Source organism: Bombina bombina, chromosome 2 (genome assembly GCF_027579735.1).
Source record: "Bombina bombina isolate aBomBom1 chromosome 2, aBomBom1.pri, whole genome shotgun sequence".
Lineage (NCBI taxonomy): Eukaryota > Metazoa > Chordata > Amphibia > Anura > Bombinatoridae > Bombina > Bombina bombina.
In genome coordinates, this window is record NC_069500.1 from 788,404,944 (window position 1) to 788,426,354 (window position 21,411).

Sequence of the window (21,411 nt, forward strand, 5' to 3'; positions counted from 1 at the left end):
ACCCCCCTGTTCAAAACCCCCCCTCAGGAGATATTAAACCTTGATTCCACGATACTAACAGAGACTCACTGAGACCCTTAAATCATATAGTTAGACCCACAAAGGTGTGGTAGCCTCTCGGGAAAACATTCACATTACAGTACATTGACGATAAAGTAAAATGAAACGATCTTACCGGAATCTACACCGTGGAACAGGAATACGGCCTTTCAAGTGTGACGAATAGTGGCATTGATACCGCCATGGACTTGAGAGAAGAAAGTAGGCAGCGGAGCAAATTTTTTCAACGCCGATTGCTTGAGGAGCTGTTAATATGAGTCAGAATGGTTTCGCAGAGAAACCCTCATCCAAGCCCTCACTGAGATTGACAGGACTACTCTAAACTATCCCATGCCGAAGAGTACTACCCTCCATAAGAGACAAAAACAAAAATTCTGACACGTCTCTGCCAACCTCCTGGGACGAAAGGCAAAGAATGACTGGGGGATTGTATTTAAGTCTATGGCTGGGTTGTCTTTGCCTCCTCCTGGTGGCCAGGTTCTTATTTCCCAAAAGTAATGAATGCAGCTGTGGACTCTTTCCATTTAAGAAGGAAAGACCAAGTAATAAACATTTATTCTGAACTATAACTATTCTTTGTGTCCCTTTAACTACTTTTTGAACAAACATTTCATGCACCTCCATCTAATTACAGGTACTGCAATTTGGAACTTAGGTGGAACTGCAGGTATCTGAAGGAGAGTCGCTACACATGTGCAGACAGGTCAGCACTGCAATGTAGTGAAAGACATGTCAACATGGTGACATGACTATAGGGAGGTGAGAATTTTTTTTTTTTATTATTATGCTTATAAAAAGGAAATTTATGCTTACCTGATAAATTTGTTTCTTTTACGATATGACTAGTCCACGGATTTCATCCTTACTTATGGGATATCGCCTCCTGGTCAGCAGGAGGAGGCAAAGAGCACCACAGCAGAGCTGTATATATAGCTCCTCCCTTCCCTCCCACTCCAGTCATTCGACCGAAGTAAGGAAGAGAAAGGAAAATCCAAGGTGCAGAGGTGACTGAAGTTTACCAAAACTTCAGAACTTAATAACTAAATTCAAACTCCAAGGAGGAGTAATAGGTCTAAACACAGTCCTGATCCTAGTCAGAGCCTGACAAAAAAATTGAACATCTGGAGCATCTGCCAGACGTTTGTGTAGCAAAATAGATAAAGCAGAAATCTGTGCCTTTAAGGAACTTGCTGATAACCCCTTCTCCAATCCTTCTTGGAGAAAGGACAGAATTCTAGGAATCCTAATCTTACTCCAGAGTCCCTGAATGAGAAGGTCCTTCCTCAATGGAAGCTTCCACGGTGGCAGAGAGGACATGTCCACCAGATCGGCATACCAAATCCTGCGAGGCCACGCATGAGCGATGAGAATCACTGAAACCCTCTCCTGTTTGATCCAAGCAATCACCTGGGGAAGGAGAGCAAACGGTGGAAACACATAAGCTAGGTTGAACGACCAAGGCATCTATCAATTCGGCCTGAGGATCCCTGGACCTGGATCCGTATGTCGGGAGCTTGGCATTCTGACGAGATACCATAAGATCCAGCTTCGGCCTACCCCATCTGAGAATCAGGTTGGTAAAGACCACCGGATGGAGATCCCATTCCCCCGGATGAAACGTCTGTCCAAAAAATCTGCCTCCCAGATATCTACTTCTGGGCTCTATATTGCTGACAAATAACAAGAGTGAGCCTCCGCCCACCGAATTATCTTGGATACTTCTGTCATCGCTAAGGAACCTCCCTGATGATTGATGTAAGCCACAGTCTTGATGTTGTTCGACTGAAATCGGTGGAATTTGGCCGAAGCCAACTGAGGCCACGCCTGAAGCGCATTGAATATTGCTCTCAATTCCTGAACATTGATTGGAAGTAGAGACTCCGACCGAGTCCACACACCCTGAGCCTTCAGGGAATTCCAGACTGCACCCCAACCTAGTAGACTGGCGTCCGTTGTCACTATTACCCATGCGGAAGCACGTCCCTTGGGACAGATGATCCGGCGACAACCACCAAAGAAGAGAGTCTCTTGTTTCCTGATCCAGATCTATCTGAGGAAACAAATTTGCATAATCGCCATTCCACTCCCTGAGCATGCTCAGTTGTAGAGGTCTGAGATGAATAAGAGCAAATGGAATGATGTCCATTGCTGCCACTATTAATCCAATTACCTCCATGCACTGAGCCACTGATGGCTGAGGATTGAACTGAAGGGATAGGCATGTATTCAGAATCTTTAACTTTCTGACTTCCGTCAAAAAGATTTTCAGGGATATAGAGTCTATTAGAGTTCCCAGGAAAGGAACCCTTGTCTGTAGAATTAGTGAAGTCTTTTCTAGAATCACCTTCCACTCGTGAGTCCTTAGAAAGGATAGAACCATGTCGGTATGAAACTTTGATAGTTGATAAGACGACGTATGGATCAGAATATCGTCCAGATAAGGAGCCACTGCAATGCCCTGCGGCCTGAGAACCGCCAGCAGAGACCCTAGAACCTCTGTGAAGATCCTGGGTGCCGTGGCCAGCCCTAATGGAAGGGCCACAAACTGAAAATGTTTGTCCAGAAAGGCAAACCTCAAGAAATGGTGATGATCTTTGTGGATAGGGATATGAAGATATGCATCCTTTAAGTCCACGTTAGTCATATATTGACCCTCCTGGATCAATGGAAGAATTGTCAGAATAGTCTCCATCTTGAAGGATGGAACTCTGAGAAACGTGTTTAGACTATTGAGATCTAAAATGGGTCGGAACGTTCGCTCTTTTTTAGGAACCACGAAAAGATTTGAGTAAAAGCCCCTGCGCCCCTGTATTGGAACGGGACAAATTACTCCCATAGTGGAGAGGTCTTTTACACAAAGTAAGAATGCCTCTCTTTTTATCTGGTCTACAGACAATCGTGAAAGCAGAAACCTTCCCCTTGGGGAGGAATTTTTGAACGCCAACTGATACCCATGAGATACGATTTCTAGTGTCCAGGGATCCTGAACGTCTCTTATCCAAGCCTGGACAAAGAGAGAATGTCCGCCCCCTACTAGATCTGGTCCCGGATCGGGGGCTGCCCCTTCATGCTGTCTTGGGAGCAGCAGCTGGCTTCTTGGGTTGTTTACCCTTGTTCCAAGCCTGGTTGGGTCTCCAGGTGAGCTTGGCTTGAGGATAATTCCCTACCTGTTTAGCGGAAGAGGAAGAAGGGACTCCTTTGAAATTACGAAAGGAACGAAAATTACTTTGTCATCCCCTTTGCTTAGATGTCTTATCCTGAGGGAGGAGGAGACCCTTACCTCCCGAGAAGTCAGAAATAATTTCTTTCAAGTCAGGACCAAACAGAGTCGTACCCTTGTAAGGGATAGTCAAAGCCTAGTCTTGGATGACACATCGGCAGACCAGGACTTCAGCATGGCTTCCAGCCTCTTAGCTGATACATCTATCTGGTAAATATAGGGAATGTCTAAGTTACTAATTCCATCTGAAACTGGAATCCTCAGGATTTACGTGGAGAAACCCTTCCGAATAGCACCACGTCCCTAGTATGCTTCTATGATATGCAAAAATATAGAATGCATCACAACTCCTACTGTAGGATGATGGAAAACACAGGGCACTGTATGGGACCATAGAAGTGTTAGGAGAATTTTGCGGCCATTTGAACAGCCCAAACTGCCAGCGCCGTAGAGGAGTAGCGCATTTTTTCACATAGGAACGATACCGAATCTTAGAAAAATAACCATATTCCTGTGTGCGGTTGAGTCACCCTTAGTCACAAAGGATTAACTAACGAGCAAACAGCTAAAAAAAGTTACTGTCTCTTTAAATCTAAAAGTAACTATTTTCTGTGTTGTTGTGTACCATCCTACGTCACAAAGGATGAAGTAACAAATAAACAGCCTTAAACCTGTAAACAAGGCTTACCCAGTAAAACTGACATTATCACTTTAAATTCTCTTATATCCCCCATAGGACTAAAAAAGAGCATTCAGTCTTTGACAAGTGGGGCAGCAGAATGGCCCATTAGATTACACCGGCTGGCTTTGTTTGAAATAGCCATTGCGATGTACAGAAATCAACCAAGTCTTGTGCTCACAATTTCATGCCAGGAGTCGCAGAGCACCGCCTGGGAACCAGAAAAAGTAAATTTATGCTTACCTGATAAAATAATTTCTTCTACGATATGACGAGTCCACAGATTTCATCCTTACTTGTGGGATTTATCCTCCTGCTAACAGGAAGTGGCAAAGAGAACCACAGCAGAGCTGTATATATAGCTCCTCCCTTCCCTCCCCCTCCAGTCATTCGACCGAAGTTAGGAAGAGAAAGGAAAAGCCAAAGGTGCAGAGGTGACTGAAGTTTGTAAAAAATATAATATAAACTAAATCTGTCTTAAAAATGACAGGGTGGGCCGTGGACTCATCATATTGTAGAAGAAATTAATCAGGTAAGCATAAATTTCCTTTTCTTCTACAAGATATGACGAGTCCACGGATTTCATCCTTACTTGTGGGATACAATACCAAAGCTACAGGACACGGATGAAAGGGAGGGAACAAGACAGGAACCTAAACGGAAGGCACCACTGCTTGAAGAACCTTTCTCCCAAAACCAGCCTCAGATGAAGCAAAAGTATCAAATTTGTAAAATTTGTAAAAAGTATGAAGAGACGACCAAGTCGCAGCCTTGCAAATCTGTTCAACAGAAGCATCGTTTTTATGCCCATGCCCATGCCCATGAGGAAGCCACAGCCCTAATAGAATGAGCCGTAATTCTTTCAGGAGGCTGCTGTCCGGCAGTCTCATATGCCAGGCGGATGATACTCTTCAGCCAAAAAGAATAAGAGGTAGCCGTAGCTTTCTGACCCCTACGCTTCCCAGAAAAATCAATGAATAATGAAGATGATTGACGGAAATCCTTAGTCGCCTGCAAGTAAAACTTCAAGGCACGGACCACGTCCAAGTTATGCAACAGACGCTCCTCCTTAGAAGAAGGATTAGGACATAAAGGAACAAACAACAATTTCCTGATATTCTTATTTGAAACAACCTTAGGAAGGAATCCAGGTTAGGTACGTAAAACCACCTTATCAGAATGAAAACTAAGATAAGGCGAGTCACATTGAAGTGCTGAAAGCTCAAACTCTACGAGCAGAAGAATTAGCAACCAAAAACAAAACTTTCCAAGATAACAACTTAATATCTATGGAATGCATGGGTTCAAACAGAACCCCTTGGAGAACACTAAGAACTAAATTCAAACTCCAGGGTGGAGCAATTGGTCTAAACACAGGCTTAATTCTGGTTAGAGCCTGACAAAAAGACAAAGTCTAGAACATCTGCCAAACGTTTGTGTAGCAAAATTGCCAAAGCAGAAATTTGTCCCTTTAAGGAACTCGCCGATTACCCTTTCTCCAATCCTTCTTGGAGAAAAGACAGAATCCTGGGAATCCTAACCTTATTCCATGAGTAGCCTTTGGATTCACACCAAAAAAGATATTTGCGCCATATCTTATGATAGATCTTTTTAGTGACAGGCTTACGTGCCTGAATCAACGTATCAATGACCACATCAGAGAATCCCCGCTTAGATAAAATCAAGGGTTCAATCTCCAAGCAGTCAGCTGCAGAGAAATTAGATTTGGATGTTGTAAAGGACCTTGAATGAGAAGGTCCTGTCTCACTGGGAGTTTCCACTGAGGCAGAGAGGACATGTCCACTAGATCTGCATACCAAATCCTGCGTGGCCACGCAGGCGAGATTAGAATTACTGAAGCTCTCTCCTGTTTGATCCGAGCAATCACCTGGGGAAGGAGAGGAAACTGTGGAAACACATAAGCCAGGTTGAACGACCAAGGCACTGCCAAAGCATCCATTAGTTCGGCCCGAGGATCTCTCGACCTGGATCTGTATCTTGGGAGCTTGGAATTTTGTCAAGACGCCATCAGATCCAATTCCGGTTTGCCCCATCAGAGAATCAGTGAGGCAAATACCTCCGGATGGAGTTCCCACTCCCCCGGATGAAAAGCCTGTCAGCTTAAATAGTCCGCTTCCCAGTTGTCCCCTCCTGGGATGTAGATTGCGGACAGATAACAAGAGTGGGTCTCTGCCCATTGAATTATCTTGGATACTTCTGTCATCGCTAAGGAACTCCTCGTTCCCCCTGATTGATGTAAGACACAGTCAAGATGTTGTCTGACTGGAATCTGATGAATTTGGCCGAAGCCAACTGAGGCCACGCCTGAAGCGCATTGAATATTGCTCTCAATTCCAGAATATTGATTGGAAGTAGAGACTCCAACTGAGTCCATAAACCCTGAGCCTTCAGGAAATTCCAGACTGCACCCCAGCCTAGTAGACTGGCGTCCGTTGTCACCATCACCCACGAGGGTCTGCGGAAACACGTCCCCTGGGACAGATCCGGCGACAACCACCAAAGAAGAGAGTTTCTGGTTTCTCGATCCAGATTTATCAGAGGAGATAAATTTGTATAGTCCCCATTCCACTGTCCGAGCATGCACAGTTGCAGTGGTCTGAGATGAAACCAAGCAAACTGAATGATATCCATTGCCGCCACCTTCATTCCAATTACCTCGATACACTGAGCCACTGATGGCCGAGGATTGGACTGAAAGGCTCGACAAGTATTTAAAATTTTTGACTTTCTGACCTCAGTCAGAAAAATCTTCATTGCTATAGAATCTATCAGAGTTCCCAAGAAGGGAACCTTTGTCTGTGGAATTAGTGAACTCTTTTCTAGATTCACCTTCCAACCGTGAGTTCTCAGAAAGGACAACACTGTTTCTGTGTGAGACTTTGTTAGATAAGTCGACGCCTGAATCAAGATATCGTCCAGATAAGGCACCACTGCTATGCCCCGCGGCCTGAGAACCGCCAGAAGGGACCCTAGAACCTTTGTGAAGATCCTGGGTGCCGTGGCCAACCCGAAGGGAAGAGCCACAAACTGAAAATGTTTGTCTAGGAAGGCAAACCTTAGGTACTGATGATGATCCTTGTGAATAGGAATATGAAGGTATGCATCCTTCAAGTCCACGGTAGTCATATATTGACCCTCCTGGATCATTGGTAAAATAGTTCGGAGTCTCCATCTTGAACGATGGGACTCTGAGAAACTTGTTTAGACTTTGGAGATCTAAAATGGGTCTGAAAGTTACCTTGTTTTTGGTAACCACGAAAAGATTTGAGTAAAACCCCCGCCCCTGTTCCAGTCTTGGAACGGGACGAATTACTCCCATAGTAGAGAGGTCTTTTACACAACGTAAGAACACCTCTCTTTATCTGGTCTACAGACAATCATGAAAGAAGAAATCTCCCTCTTGGGAGAAAACGTTTGAATTCCAGTTGATACCTGTGGGTCACGATTTCTACTGTCCAGGGGTCCTGAACATCTCTTGCCCAAGCCTGGGCAAAGAGAGAAAGACTGCCCCCTACTAGAGCCGGTCCCGGATCGGGGGCCGCCCCTTCATGCTGTCTTGGTAGCAGTAGCGGGCTTTTTGGGTTGTTTACCCTTGTTCCAAGCCTGGTTGGGTCTCCAGACGGACTTGGCCTGAGCAAAATTCCCTTCCTGCTTTGTGGAGGAAGAGGAAAAAGAGGGTTCTCCTTTAAAGTTCCGAAAGGAACGAAAATTATTTTGTTTACCCCTCATCTTAACAGACTTATCCTGAGGTAGAGCATGACCTTTACCTCCAGTAATGTCAGAGATGATTTCCTTCAACTCAGGCCCAAATAGGGTCTTACCATTGAAAGGAATAGACAAAAGCTTTTACTTAGATGACACATCAGCAGACCATGATTTTAACCATAACGCTCTACGCGCTAAGATGGCAAATCCTGCATTTTTAGCCGCCAACTTAGCAATTTGAAAGGCAGCATCTGCGATAAAAGAATTAGCTAGCTTGAGAGCCTTAATTCTATCTAAAATATCCTCTAAGGGGGTCTCAATCTTAAGAGACTCTTCCAAGGCATCAAACCAGAAAGCTGCTGCAGTAGTAACTGGAACAATGCAGGCTGTCGGTTGTAAAAGGAAACCCTGATGAATAAATAATTTCTGTAGAAGATCTTCTAACTTTTTATCCATAGGGTCTTTGAAAGCACAGCTGTCCTCAATAGGAATAGTTGTATGCTTAGCCAGGGTAGATATAGCTCCCTCCACCTTAGGGACAGTCTGCCAAGAGTCCCGAATGGTGTCTGATATGGGATACATTTTCTTAAAATTAGGAGGAGGAGAGAACGGTATACCCGGTCTGTCCCACTCCTCCTTAATAATCTCTAAGATTCTCTTGGGAACCGGAAAAACATCAGTGTAAGCGGGTACTTCTAGATACTTGTCCATTTTACACAATTTCTCTGGTGGTACCATAATAGGGTCACAGTCATCCAGAGTTGCTAAGACCTCCCGAAGTAACAGGCGGAGGTGTTCAAGCTTAAATTTAAAGGACATGACGTCCGAATCTGTCTGAGGTAACATACTTCCTGGGTCCGAAAGTTCTCCCTCAGACAAAATTTCCATGACCCCAACTCAGATCCCAGTGAGGGCACATCGGAAATAGCCAACAAAGCATCAGAGGATTCAGTATTCACATTAATTCCTGACCTACTGTGTTTACCCTGTAACACTGATAACTTAGATAATAACTCTGTAAGGGTAGTTGACATAACTGCAGTCATATCCTGCAGAGTAAAAGAATTAGATGCATTTGAGGAACTCGGCGTCACTTGGGTGGGCGTTAACGGTTGACACACTTGGGGAGAATTAGTCGGCATATCCTGATTCTCTTCAGACTGAGAATCATCCTTCGGCACACTGTCTTTACATAAAATATGCTTTTTACATTGTAAGGCCCTTTCAGTACAAGAGGTACACAAAGTAAGAGGGGGTTCCACAATGGCTTCTAAACACATAGAACAAGGAGTTTCCTCAAGTTCTGTTAAACAGACTAGCAATAGCCACAATAGTCATAAATCACCTTATTTACTGATTCAAAAAACTTTTTGAAAAATCTTCTCCACACTGAAGATTTCTCTTGCACTACCTTCAGAAGCTCTGTGGGAATCAGAATGGATCTTAGTAACGTCTGCTAAGATCATCAACCTCAGGGCAGAAAAATTAATCCTTAATCCATTTCTCCCTGAGGAAAATAGTACTCACCGGTACCATTTTAAAATAAAAAAACTTCTTGATTGAAGAATCTAAAACCAACACCTCACTTTACCTCTTCCTATTACTTACACAGGCAAAGAGAATGACTGGGGGTGGAGGGAAGGGAGGAGCTATATATACAGCTCTGCTGTGGTGCTCTTTGCCACTTCCTGTTAGCAGGAGGATAAATCCCACAAGGATGATATCTGTGGACTTGTATGTTTTCTTCTACAAGATATGACTTTATGTGTGCACTTAAAACATTAAACAGCCAATACATCAAACAGCTGAAATCAAATAAAAACGTTCCTGTCTCTTTAACAGAAAAAGAAACGTTATTTTGTATGTGCTACTGTCTCTTTAATTTGCTTGTTCAAAAGGAAATACAGCAGCACCCAAGCAACAGATCAACTACTGACATCTTATCTAGACAAATGTACACTTAGAGCTGCCAGTTTACATCAACATTACAAAACAGGAGAGGTTATACCCAGTGTACTGTTGCTTGCTTACTAGACAGATATTAAGTGACATAACTGGGAGACCGTTCTACCCTCCGGTATCTAATGGAGGTAGGAAGCGCAATAAGACACATAGCGCTACATATTTTTAATATAATTTAACACCGGTGTTATTTAATATCTACTTTTAGATTGTAGCTAGTTCATTAGTATCTATCCATTTCTATGTGTTTAATAAATTTGTTTATTTATACTTCATCTCTATGGTCATTTGAATTGAGATTTTTAATATTGAGTTTTTTCTTCATCTTTGCGTCTAATCGTATACACACCTGATACATCAGGTAACTTATATTTCAGGTAACTTATTATTTAGGTTAATCATTCACCCATAATAAGCCACTTCAACATTTGTACACAACACCCTACTCACGGTCCAGTCACACATCCCTAGCACATTATATATTTATTTGCACACAGATTTAAAGGGATACTGTCATTTTTAACACCTATGAAAATCACTCACCTTGACCCTTATATATAAAAGTTTTTGGGAAAATGTTATTAAGTTAATATTATCATTTAGTTATTATTCCCAATATACAAACTAACAATTATAAAAATCTAATATCCACTATTTAAATATATTTATTGCACCTTATCACGTTTTTTATTTAACCAATAAATTTTTAGAGATATCAACATCCAGATTGCTATTTTAGCGCCCCTTCTTATCCTACTATCTCTGTTCTAAAACCTATGGTGCAGTCATTTGTGAGAAGACTACACTAGTGAAGGAGGCTATATCTGGAGGGAGCTATACTGTTCAATATCTTTTCCATATTATACTTTCTCACTAAACCGAACAGTTACACACACACTAAATCGTAATGGAACTTTTTAAAACGAGAAAATTTAAGAATAATTATAGAAGATTCTAATCAACATAGTTTAAGACAAAAAGAAGAACAACATATTTCAATAGAAAATCTTGAGAAAATGCTATCAAAAGAACTAAAAATTAGAACAGAGTTAAAATTTATGGAAAATATTTAAATTAAGAAATGGTGCCAAGAGGTCTAAGGCTCAAAAAGGATTGTACTTTTGAGCTTTAAAAACATCTGAAAGATGAATGGTATGAAATTTCAGCAAATGCATCCATAAATCTAATTAAAGTAATCATTAAAGCAAGAAAAGAATCAATAGAAGAAATAAATGAAGATATTAATAAACAAAATAATATTTTGGAAACAAAAAAGGATATAATAGAGAAAGACAGAAAGAGATTAGTTTAAGATTGGAAGAGCTAAATAAAGATATTTTATATACTAAATGGAAGAAATATGATCAAGATCAGGAAGACTATGAGGTAAAAGATTTAGGGACAAACATTAATAATGCTGAAAAAAATAGTATAATATTTAGTAAAAAAAAAAGAGTAGAGAACAAGATAGAGCGAGAAGAACAAGAAAGAACAGATAAAGATAGAGAACCAAAACATACTCACAATGAGGAATATATAAATTTTAGACCAAATATGGCTGAGAATAAACAGTAGAGACATAAAAACGAAGAACATAGACAATATAAACCTCATATACGAACTAGATATATAAATAACCAAGGAGTGAAAATTATAAAAAGAATAACCACTATAGACAATATCAAAATTATAACTATGGAAGGAACAACTACTATAAACAATACCAGAATTTCCCTGATAGGGGTTATAGAAACGAGGGAAGGGAAGGATATAGCAGGAATGACTATGATTATAGGATGGATAGACAGGAAAGATTTAATAGAAATGATTCTATCGAAGAGACTATGAAGGGAGAGATAAATATGAAAATGGAAAACGATATGATAGATAATATGATGGCAGGACTAGGCATGAAGGATGGTATGATAGAAAAAGAGATGATGAATATCAGAGAAATAAAATAGAAATCAAAGAAAGAGATAGTGGTTATCAGAGAAGGCAAATAGAACAAAAGGAAAGGAAAAAAAAAAAGAGGATAGTGATAGACAAGAAAGAGGACCAATAATAAGTAATAGATATGAATGTCTAACTGATTTGAGAGAGGAATTTGAGACTAAAGATAATTCATATAGTACACCTAGCCCCTCAAAGGATTTTTTTAGAAAGAGGCTACGAAAGATCAAATGAGCTACCGAAGGGAAAAAGAAGAAGAGAGGGAACAGAGGGGGAAGGATTAAACAAAATAGACTATTAACTGAAACAAAAAAAAGATAAGAAAAACAGGGATTTTCAACTTAAGTGGTACCCCATTGTCTCAAGATGAAGAGAAAGTTCTTAGCAAAGGACTATCATTTGCACCCACTATAAAACTGAATACATTTGAACATTTGATACATATAAACCAGTTTATTAGGAAAGTTACCTTGAAAAAATACTTTGTAAAAAATCTAAATTATAAAAAATAGTGAAGGACTTAATCAAACTAATCAGTATATACATACAGGACTAAAAATAAAGTCAACATTCTTTCCCACACAGGAAAAATTTAATTTTATCGAATCTTTTGAAAAACTAGTAAAGCTCGATTTAGATAAACTAAATAAAGAACAAAATAAATGTATAAACTGGAACCTCACTAAGAAAGAAAAAGAAGCTCTTAAAAATCTACAATCAAGAAAAGACATAATAATAATAATAATAATAAAACAGGCAGACAAAGGAGGGGGGACAGTGATTATGAGTAACATCAACTACCTTAAAGAAGCCCATAAACTGTTAGACGACAAAATAACCTACAAGAAATTAAAAAATGATCCAGGGGATACTTACTACACACAGTTAAAAGAGAAACTTGATGAAGCAATTAAAGCAAAACAAATAGACAAATCCTAATACACATTTCTTTTGACCAGACATTTTAGAACCCCAACATTTTACTTTCTACCCAAAGTCCATAAAGACCCCCTAAATCCCCCAGGACGCCCAATAATCTCTGGGATAGATTCCATCACTGCGAATCTAACCCAGTATGTTGATTATTTTCTGCAAGACCATGTAAAAAAGCTACAATCCTATCTATCTGATTCTACGCACTTCCTTAATAGTATTAAAGACATACAATGGGAAGAAAATATGACCCTTGTAACATGCAACGTTAATGCACTATATACTAGCATTGATCATAAATTGGAATTACAAGCTACTAATACATTTTTAAAAACAGATACAAATATGACTGAAATACAAGGTAATTTTATTTTAGACTGTATAAATCTTATACTCACTAAAAATTATTTTTGTTTCGAAGACACTTTCTATTTATAACTAAAAGGAACAGCTATGGGCACAAGGTTCGCACCAAGTTATGCCAATCTTTTCATGGGGATATTGGAAGAAGAATTGATCCAGACTTCCCCATGGGGTGCGAACCTTGTGCTCTATAAAAGGTACATAGACGACCTGTTTATTATATGGAGAGGTGACATAGAACTTTTAGAGCTATTCTTTGAAGATCTAAAAGACAAATATGGGCTCTTTCACACATGAATTTAATAAAGTATAAGTTTTCTAGATATCAAATTGGAAATAGTGGATAAGCATAGAGACCAAAACCCACTTCAAAACTGTCGACGCAAATAACTATATAGATCACAAAAGCTGCCATCACAAAAAGTGGATCAGAAACATTCCGAAAGGACAGTTATTGAGAATTAGAAAAAACTGTTCTAGAATAGAGAGCTTTGAAGCACAGTCAAAAATAATAGCTGAGCGTTTTGAAGAAAAAGGTTATGAAAATAAAAAAATCAGTTCCGTAATAAATGAAGTGAGACAGATAGAAAGAGAAAAACTACTAACTAAAGAGAGTAAAAATCAAGATAATTTAGCAGACTATGAAAATCAAATTGAGAAAATTGAGGTCCCCATTATCACTAACTATTCTGCACAACATAAGATGTTTAAGAAAATTATCAACAAACATTGGCATCTGTTACAGAAAGACCCCATCATAGGCAGACAAATACCAGATCATCCCAAGTTCATTTACAGAAAGGCAAAAAAATTTAAAAACATACTTTGCCCTAGCGAATATTGTACTAAATGTGGAATAAATAAAAACAAAGATCTAGAAGGTGCTGAACTAAAAGGTTTTTATCCGTGCCACAACGGCAAGTCTTGCAAACATAGTAATAAAATAAAAATGATCAATTGTTAGATTTCTTCCTATTTCTATGCCTTTTTTGTACCTTAATGCTCTAATTTTTAATGAAAGAGCGAGTATTTATTTATACATAAACCATTTATAAGAACCAGCAACTAATAAAAACACCAAAGAACCATTTTACTAAGTTTTTCAATTTGCCTTATTTATTTTATTTTTTGCTCCATAAAGAGCGAAGTGCAAACAATGAGGATTCTTTCCATAGACCACATATGGATTCTCTATTGTACAATATGGATATATCAGAGGTGAACATTTGAGGAAATTTTTTTTTAGTTTTGTTTCGATATGAAGGAGTTAATATGACTGCTCACATGATGCTCCACCTACTGACCAAAGAGAGTTTAAAAGGAGACAAAAATGAGCTGACAGGCATCTTGAAAAAGGCTTTGATGCCGATACGCGTTGATCTAGCCCTACAGCTGTTATTATTGAATTAGGCACCCAGGACCGCTGTTTCTAACTCGAGGTTTGAAATAATAAACCTCTGTTAGTATTGGTACAGCGAGAGGAGCCGTATATACAAAGATTCTCAAAGGAAAATAGTGCACGCACTTATTTTAAGCAAAGATCTGGAGTTATTGGTTAACGAAATCCATGTGACCCTACAGTCAATCTAACAAACGGAACGCCGACGGAAAGGAAAAATACACGGAAGAAGGAAATAAATTTATACAAAGGTACTGTGATATAACCTGATTTTAGGAACTTTAAAAAAAACGGCAGCAGAAGAACAAAGGAGAAATTGTGGACTATTTGTTGCCTTAAAGCGTTCTGACTAATATTTACATAAAAGATTATTTTAAAAACTTCGCAACAGTGTGTCCACTGTGACACATGTTATCTTGAAACATTCAAAACAGGTTGTTAACACATCAAGGGAGACTGCTCCACTGGTTCTTATTGGTGATCTAATCTAACCTTTTACTTGTACTCCAGAACGATACAAAGGTATCACCTATGGGTTTTTTATAATTATTTTAAGAATATATTTTTACTGATCAGCTTTTACCTATTGATTGTACTGCTCTAGTTTTTATTATTTATGAATTGTTTTTAATATAATTTAACACCGGTGTTAATATCTACTTTTAGATTGTAGCTAGTTCATTAGTATCTATCCATTTCTGTGTGTTTAATAAATTAGTTTATTTATACTTCATCTCTATGGTCATTTGAATTGAGATTTTTAATATTGAGTTTTTTCCTTCATCTTTGCGTCTAATCGAATACACACCTGATACATCAGGTAACTTATTATTTAGGTTAATCATTCACCCATATTAATTCACCCATAATAAGCCACTTCAACATTTGTACACTACACCCTACTCACGGTCCAGTCACACATCCCTAGCACATTATATATTTATTTGCACACAGATTTAAAGGGATACTGTCATTTTTAACACCTATGAAAATCACTTACCTTGACCCTTATATATAAAAGTTTTTGGGAAAATGTTATTAAGTTAATATTATCATTTAGTTATTATTCCCAATATACAAATTAACAATTATAAAAATCTAATATCCACTATTTAAATATATTTATTGCACCTTATCACGTTATTTATTTAACCAATAAATTTTGAGAGATATCAACATCCAGATTGCTATTTTAGCGCCCCTTCTTATCCTACTAACTCTGTTCTAAAACCTATGGTGCAGTCATTTGTGAGAAGACTACACTAGTGAAGGAGGCTATATCTGGAGTGAGCTATACTGTTCAATACCTTTTCCAAGACACATAGCTCCGCCCCCGTGGGCTTGTTAACATCCCCTCCCGGTCGCCATTGATACTAAACGACCGGGAGTAAGAAAGACAAGTTACAGATTCAGGGCACCTATGTCTAGAGTCCAGCCCATAGAACCCAGCGTCCCGTGCTGTCATGTGGCGATACGGATACATAATTACCCGACATTGACCAAAGCAGCCGAAAACAAAGTGCGCAACACACTAAAAATGGCCACAAGCCTCCGCCCATTGTGGGCGTAATAACATGCAGCTCCCGGTCTCCATCCTAATTGATTTATTAATTGCGCCACCGGGAACCGGCTGCTGCAAACAAAACTTGGGGCTAAACTTTAGGCACTGTTTACCAGATACTGACGTCAGTATTAACATGAATAAAATACCACTCCCCACTGCAAGTAAAATAACCACAGCTCGAGTGATCCCCAAAACAAATATCAAGCTCCTAGCCCCTCAAGTTGCTAAAAAAACAAGTTATAAGGCCAACGGAGCCGTCAGAAAACCTGTGGACAAGTTTGTCTACTGTTTCTGCTTTCAACACTGCAAACGGTCTTCATCTCAGTGTACTTAGAACAACCACCAAAGTCTCAGCTGTCAGTATTCCTGTAGCCCCAGCTAAGAATATACTGTTGGAAAGGTCCCTCCTTTAAATCTAGGAGTTCTTACCATTAAGTACAGTGCTCCACTTCTCTGAGATCTAAGTCAGAATAAAAAGTCAGCACTTACCTCAAAAGCTGTGCGACAGCATGGCATCCATCAGGTTTCCAGAGGTCTCTCTCTCCCTCCCAAAGCCCTGTGGAATAAGATAAGCCTGAGTTAAGAGTGCTTAGGCTATCTGTATTTAGGGCAGCAACATGTATAGGAGGCGCAGTGAGAATAAAATCCCACCAGTTCCTATTGCCTTAAAGCCACCAAATGGCTGTTTACTGAAGAGATTGATCTGGTCTAGGCAACACCCCAGCACAAAGCAGTACTCAGCGGCACTACTTTAAAAATAATAAAATCTTGATTGAAGAAACTAAACACCTCACTTTGCCAGCTCCTATCTTACTAACACAGGCAAAGAGAATGACTGGAGTGGGAGGGAAGGGAGGAGCTATATTTACAGCTCTGCTGTGGTGCTCTTTGCCTCCTCCTGCTGACCAGGAGGCGATATCCCATAAGTAAGGATAAAATCCGTGGACTCGTCATATCTTGCAAAAGAAATGTATTTAGTGTTTAAAGGGACAGTCTACAATAGAATTTGTATTTTTTTAAAAGATAGATAATCCATTTATTACCCATTCCCCAGTTTTGCATAACCAACAGTTATATTAATATACTTTTTACCTCTGTGATTACCTTGTATCTAAGAACCTTCTTCCAGCCCCCTGATCACATGACTGTTTATTATCTATTGCCTTGCATTTAGCATTCTGTTGTGCTAAATATAAATAACTTTCTGTGCCTGAACACAGTGTTATCTATATGGCCCACGTGTACTTTCAGTCTATGTTGAAAAGCAAATTAGCATACGAGTCTGTCTGGGTTTCGTTTCAACTAAGAATACCAAGAGAAAAAAGCAAATTTGATGATAAAAGTAAATTGGAAAGTTGATTAAAATTACAAGTCCTATCTGAATAATGAAAGTTTCATTTTGACTAGACTGTTCCTTTAATGTCCCTTTAAGTGTGTTGGTATTTAAACTACCAAGGAGGTAAAAAAAATATTATTATTATTACCGGACAAGTAGCTTTTTTAGCAGCTGCTGGTCTCCTTCAGAGTAGCCAGGCCAGTCCTTCTGCACCTCCTTGTACATACAGTCTTTTAAAGTGTATGTGCTTTCTTTGGCACTCAGATTTGCCACCTATAATAAAGAACCCATTAGACAATCAGAAAATAAAGAAGCATACAGTCAAGGAACACAAAAAAACAAGAAACATCCACAGAGTGGCAGCACTGGGGTTGAAATTACATTGAGGGTAAGTAAATGACGCAGAGGCAATAAGAATACCATTTCCCTCATAAATTAGCCAAAAAAGCATTCAACTATAATCAATCTTCCCCGAACACATTTTGACAGTTTGGAGCCTTGGATTGATCACATGACAAGATCCACTGCTCCATACATGTGTGTTATCAACTGAGTCCATTAAATGGGACAAAAGTGCAAAATAAACACTGAGTGAGAGCATTTAATTAATGACTGGTTGCTTTCACATAACTGTGTTTAGCCCCTGTAAAAAGGTGTTTTACATATTACTGAATAGTGCAAACCAACCCAGGAAATGGAAACTGGTGTCAGTCACCTCCCTTATCACAGGCGTCCACCACTATATTTGCTGGAAAGAACATTTTATGGGAGGGAAACGTCAACAGTAACAATCTGAAAGGGATTGTGTACTGAATTTTTTTGTAAACCGTTTAATGTGTTTCCAGTGATCCATTTTACATGCTAGAGTGTAAACAGATATTTACCTTACATTGTGATTTGAAATAGCTATTTTTGCCTGTTTAAACCACCACATATACTAATATATAAATGCTGTTGTATTCTCTGTACTAAAAAAAACCAAAAACACTCCCACTAGCACATACAGATGTTATTGCTGTCCACACATCACATGTATTTTCAAGCTCCCAGTGTTAATCTGCATCAGGAGCTGGCAGTGTGCTGCATTGTAGTGCTTTGTGAATTTGACCATGTTTTTCCCTGCATGGGAACCCGGTAATGCCCCGCCTTGCAGCACTAAGTGTTTTCTGGGTCCTTTAGTGTTAATGTGCATTGGGGTCCGGCAGTGTCCTGCATACTGGGCTAAATAAGGTGGTGGAAGCCTTTGTGTGTTTTGTTTTGTTTTTATTTATTTTTATTATCAGCAAGGTGCTGCCACCAGGGTGTCTGTCACTGATCAGCTAGATATAGGATTGTATATGAAAACATTACACTTTGAAGCTATCAAGCCTTTAGACAGTTTGATAGCCTCCTCCATTGTATTTGTCAGTAAAATGGATTTCAGCACACAATTTGGTCGACTATAGGCAGCTCAATAAGTACACAGCACAAGATGCTTCCATAAGGCCCAGTCCTTGCTGTATTGTGATGCATAATATCTGCACATACCAGCAGATCCCTTCAAGACCATATCCACCTTTATCTATCTGGGCTATATGATATAACAGTCACAGGATGTGAATTGTCCTGGTTCTTATGTAATGTCGGGCCTGTGCAAACCTTAACCACATAGTATTTTTTGCAAGTCTTTTGTTCAAACACCTCCAAAACAATGGGGACTTACACTATTGCATCCATAAGAGGTCTAAGTGTCATAGGTGACAAGTGCCAGACAGAAATTTAGAATCATGGTTTTACATGGCAGACAACATAAGATCAATATATAGGTATATTTTTTTAACCTTGGTGCAGTCGACATTCCCTGCATTTTACCACTGAAAACGTTTTCCCACTGAGCCTAAAGAGAACAGAGTGTCTCAGACTTCTAATCCTTCACCCAGCTACATGCTACAAATAGATTGCTTTATCAATGCAACAGCTCATGTATATCCATATCTAACAGCCAAGAGCAGATGAGTCCAACATTTAACTGGCTTTCAAGGAGTAAGTCTCCTGCAACATACAATTTCTCTTTAAAAAAAATATCAGCTCTAAATGCTTCAAAACATTTATTTTTGAATTCACACCTATTAGAATTAAAGGGACAGTATACTGTAAAATAGTTTTTCCCTTAATGTGTTTACAATTGCTTTTTTTACCAACTGCAGAGTAAAAAATGTATGAAAATTAGCTTTTTAAGGTTTATTTCTGTATATTAAAGCTCTGATTTTGTGTTTTGAAGCCACAGCCTAATAAAATAGGTTGAGCTTGTAGGTATAATCAGATCTCATTACTGTATCACATTGTGCACAAATACCTGCTTCTGTATCTTATATCTGTCCTTAAAACAATCACCAATACTTTGAGAGAAAAATGGAAAATCAACATTTTATTACCTTATATCTCTGCTATATCGCACTGGGAGTGTCATTTCTTCTGCTGGCTGTGTTTACAAAGCTCATCTATAGCTGGTACGCGCGGCCACAAACTTTCAGAATAGGTGGGGATACCACATGCTAAATTAACAATTTCAACTGCCAATATAAGGGTAAAGGAGCTACTTGTAAACAATTTAATACACTCCAGCAGGTAAAGTGGATCATTGGGAACAAATTAAAGGGGAGAAATTTTTTGAGTAAACTGTCCCTTTAAGTGCTTAATTGTGGTCATATACTATGCTTATAAAAAATAGTGACTTGCCTATCTAATGTTATATTGCAGCAACTAAAAATCCTTTCACTAACACAATGTGCATAAACAACCCAAAATTACAACTGTTACTTCATGCCACACACCAATGTATCAGCTTATGGACTATAACCTACATGGATATTGTCTTATATCCCCATAGCTTTATGTTTAGTGCAATCAGGGTCAGGCCCATGGTACCAAGGATGGAATATTCCAACAAGAGAAAGTACAGGAGCCCCAGAGTGTGGTCATCACCATCATACCTTTTCTTGGTGGAGTAGAAATGTGGTGGTAGAGTAGAGAGCTCAGAAACAACAAGGAGACCATTTCAAGAAAGACTATATCCACATTCGTGTTTTGAAGTTAAATGTTTCACTGTAACATGAGAAGGTACATGTCACCAGTAAAACTGTAAGCTGGGTGCCCTCACTTTTGTAAGGGCACTATTCACTATTGTGAACCAGGATCTACAGGAACTTGGTTGGAGGGGTACAATTACGGAATTACAATGTGATTATCATGATTCTCTGACCGAGTCAAATTAGGTCAGGTGGTGATTTTGATACAACTAATGGGGTTCCAGCAGATACAACGTACACTCACTAGTCAGACTGTAGTACACTGGAGCCAAATACTCAAAGGTGCTACAATCCCTAGCTTACCTGGTCCATGTGTCAGGTAAATAAAAAAGTAATTGTGTTTTCCAAATGTGGGCTCCACTACAAATAATTCTGCATTCTCAAATATAGCACACAGCGAATGAGGGGGGGGGGGGGGAATGTATATTGCACTTGTTTTCACAACACTAATAGGTAGGTAAATGCCATAGCAGTTGAAGTTAAAGGGACAGTCTATACCAGAATTTTTATTGTTTAAAAAGATAGATAATCCATTTATTACCCATACCCTAGTTTTGCATAACTAACAAAGCTATATAAATACAGTTTTTACCTTAGTGATTATCCTGTATCTAAGCCTCTAAACTGCCCCCTTATTTCAGTTCTTTTGAAAGACATCCATTTTAGCCCATCAAAACTGGCTCACTGGAACTTCACGTGCCTGAGCACAGTGTTATCTATATGAAACACATGAACTAACACCCTCTAGTGGTGAAAAACTGTCAAAATGCACTGAGAGAAGAGGCGGACTTCAATGGCTTAGAAATTAGCATTTGAACCTCCTAGGATTAGCTTTCAACTAAGAATACAAGAGAACAAAGCAAAATTGGTGATAAAAGTAATTTGGAAAATTGTTTAAAAACATAATTTATGTAAGAACTTACCTGATAAATTCATTTCTTTCATATTAGCAAGAGTCCATGAGCTAGTGACGTATGGGATATACATTCCTACCAGGAGGGGCAAAGTTTCCCAAACCTCAAAATGCCTATAAATACACCGCTCACCACACCCACAATTCAGTTTAACGAATAGCCAAGAAGTGGGGTGATAAAAAAGTGCGAAAGCATATAAAATAAGGAATTGGAATAATTGTGCTTTATACAAAA

At 39.1% G+C, this 21,411-nt stretch overlaps 1 protein-coding gene across 1 annotated transcript in view; it reads right to left on the minus strand.

Moving 5' to 3' along the window:
• ELL (elongation factor for RNA polymerase II) overlaps positions 1-21,411 on the minus strand; it is a gene marked incomplete in the record, with an annotated part of 317,829 nt that overhangs the window by 71,176 nt on the left and 225,242 nt on the right. Inside the window, 1 exon segment of the mRNA XM_053702960.1 lies at positions 17,344-17,468. Coding sequence (XP_053558935.1) covers positions 17,344-17,468 — 125 coding nt within the window.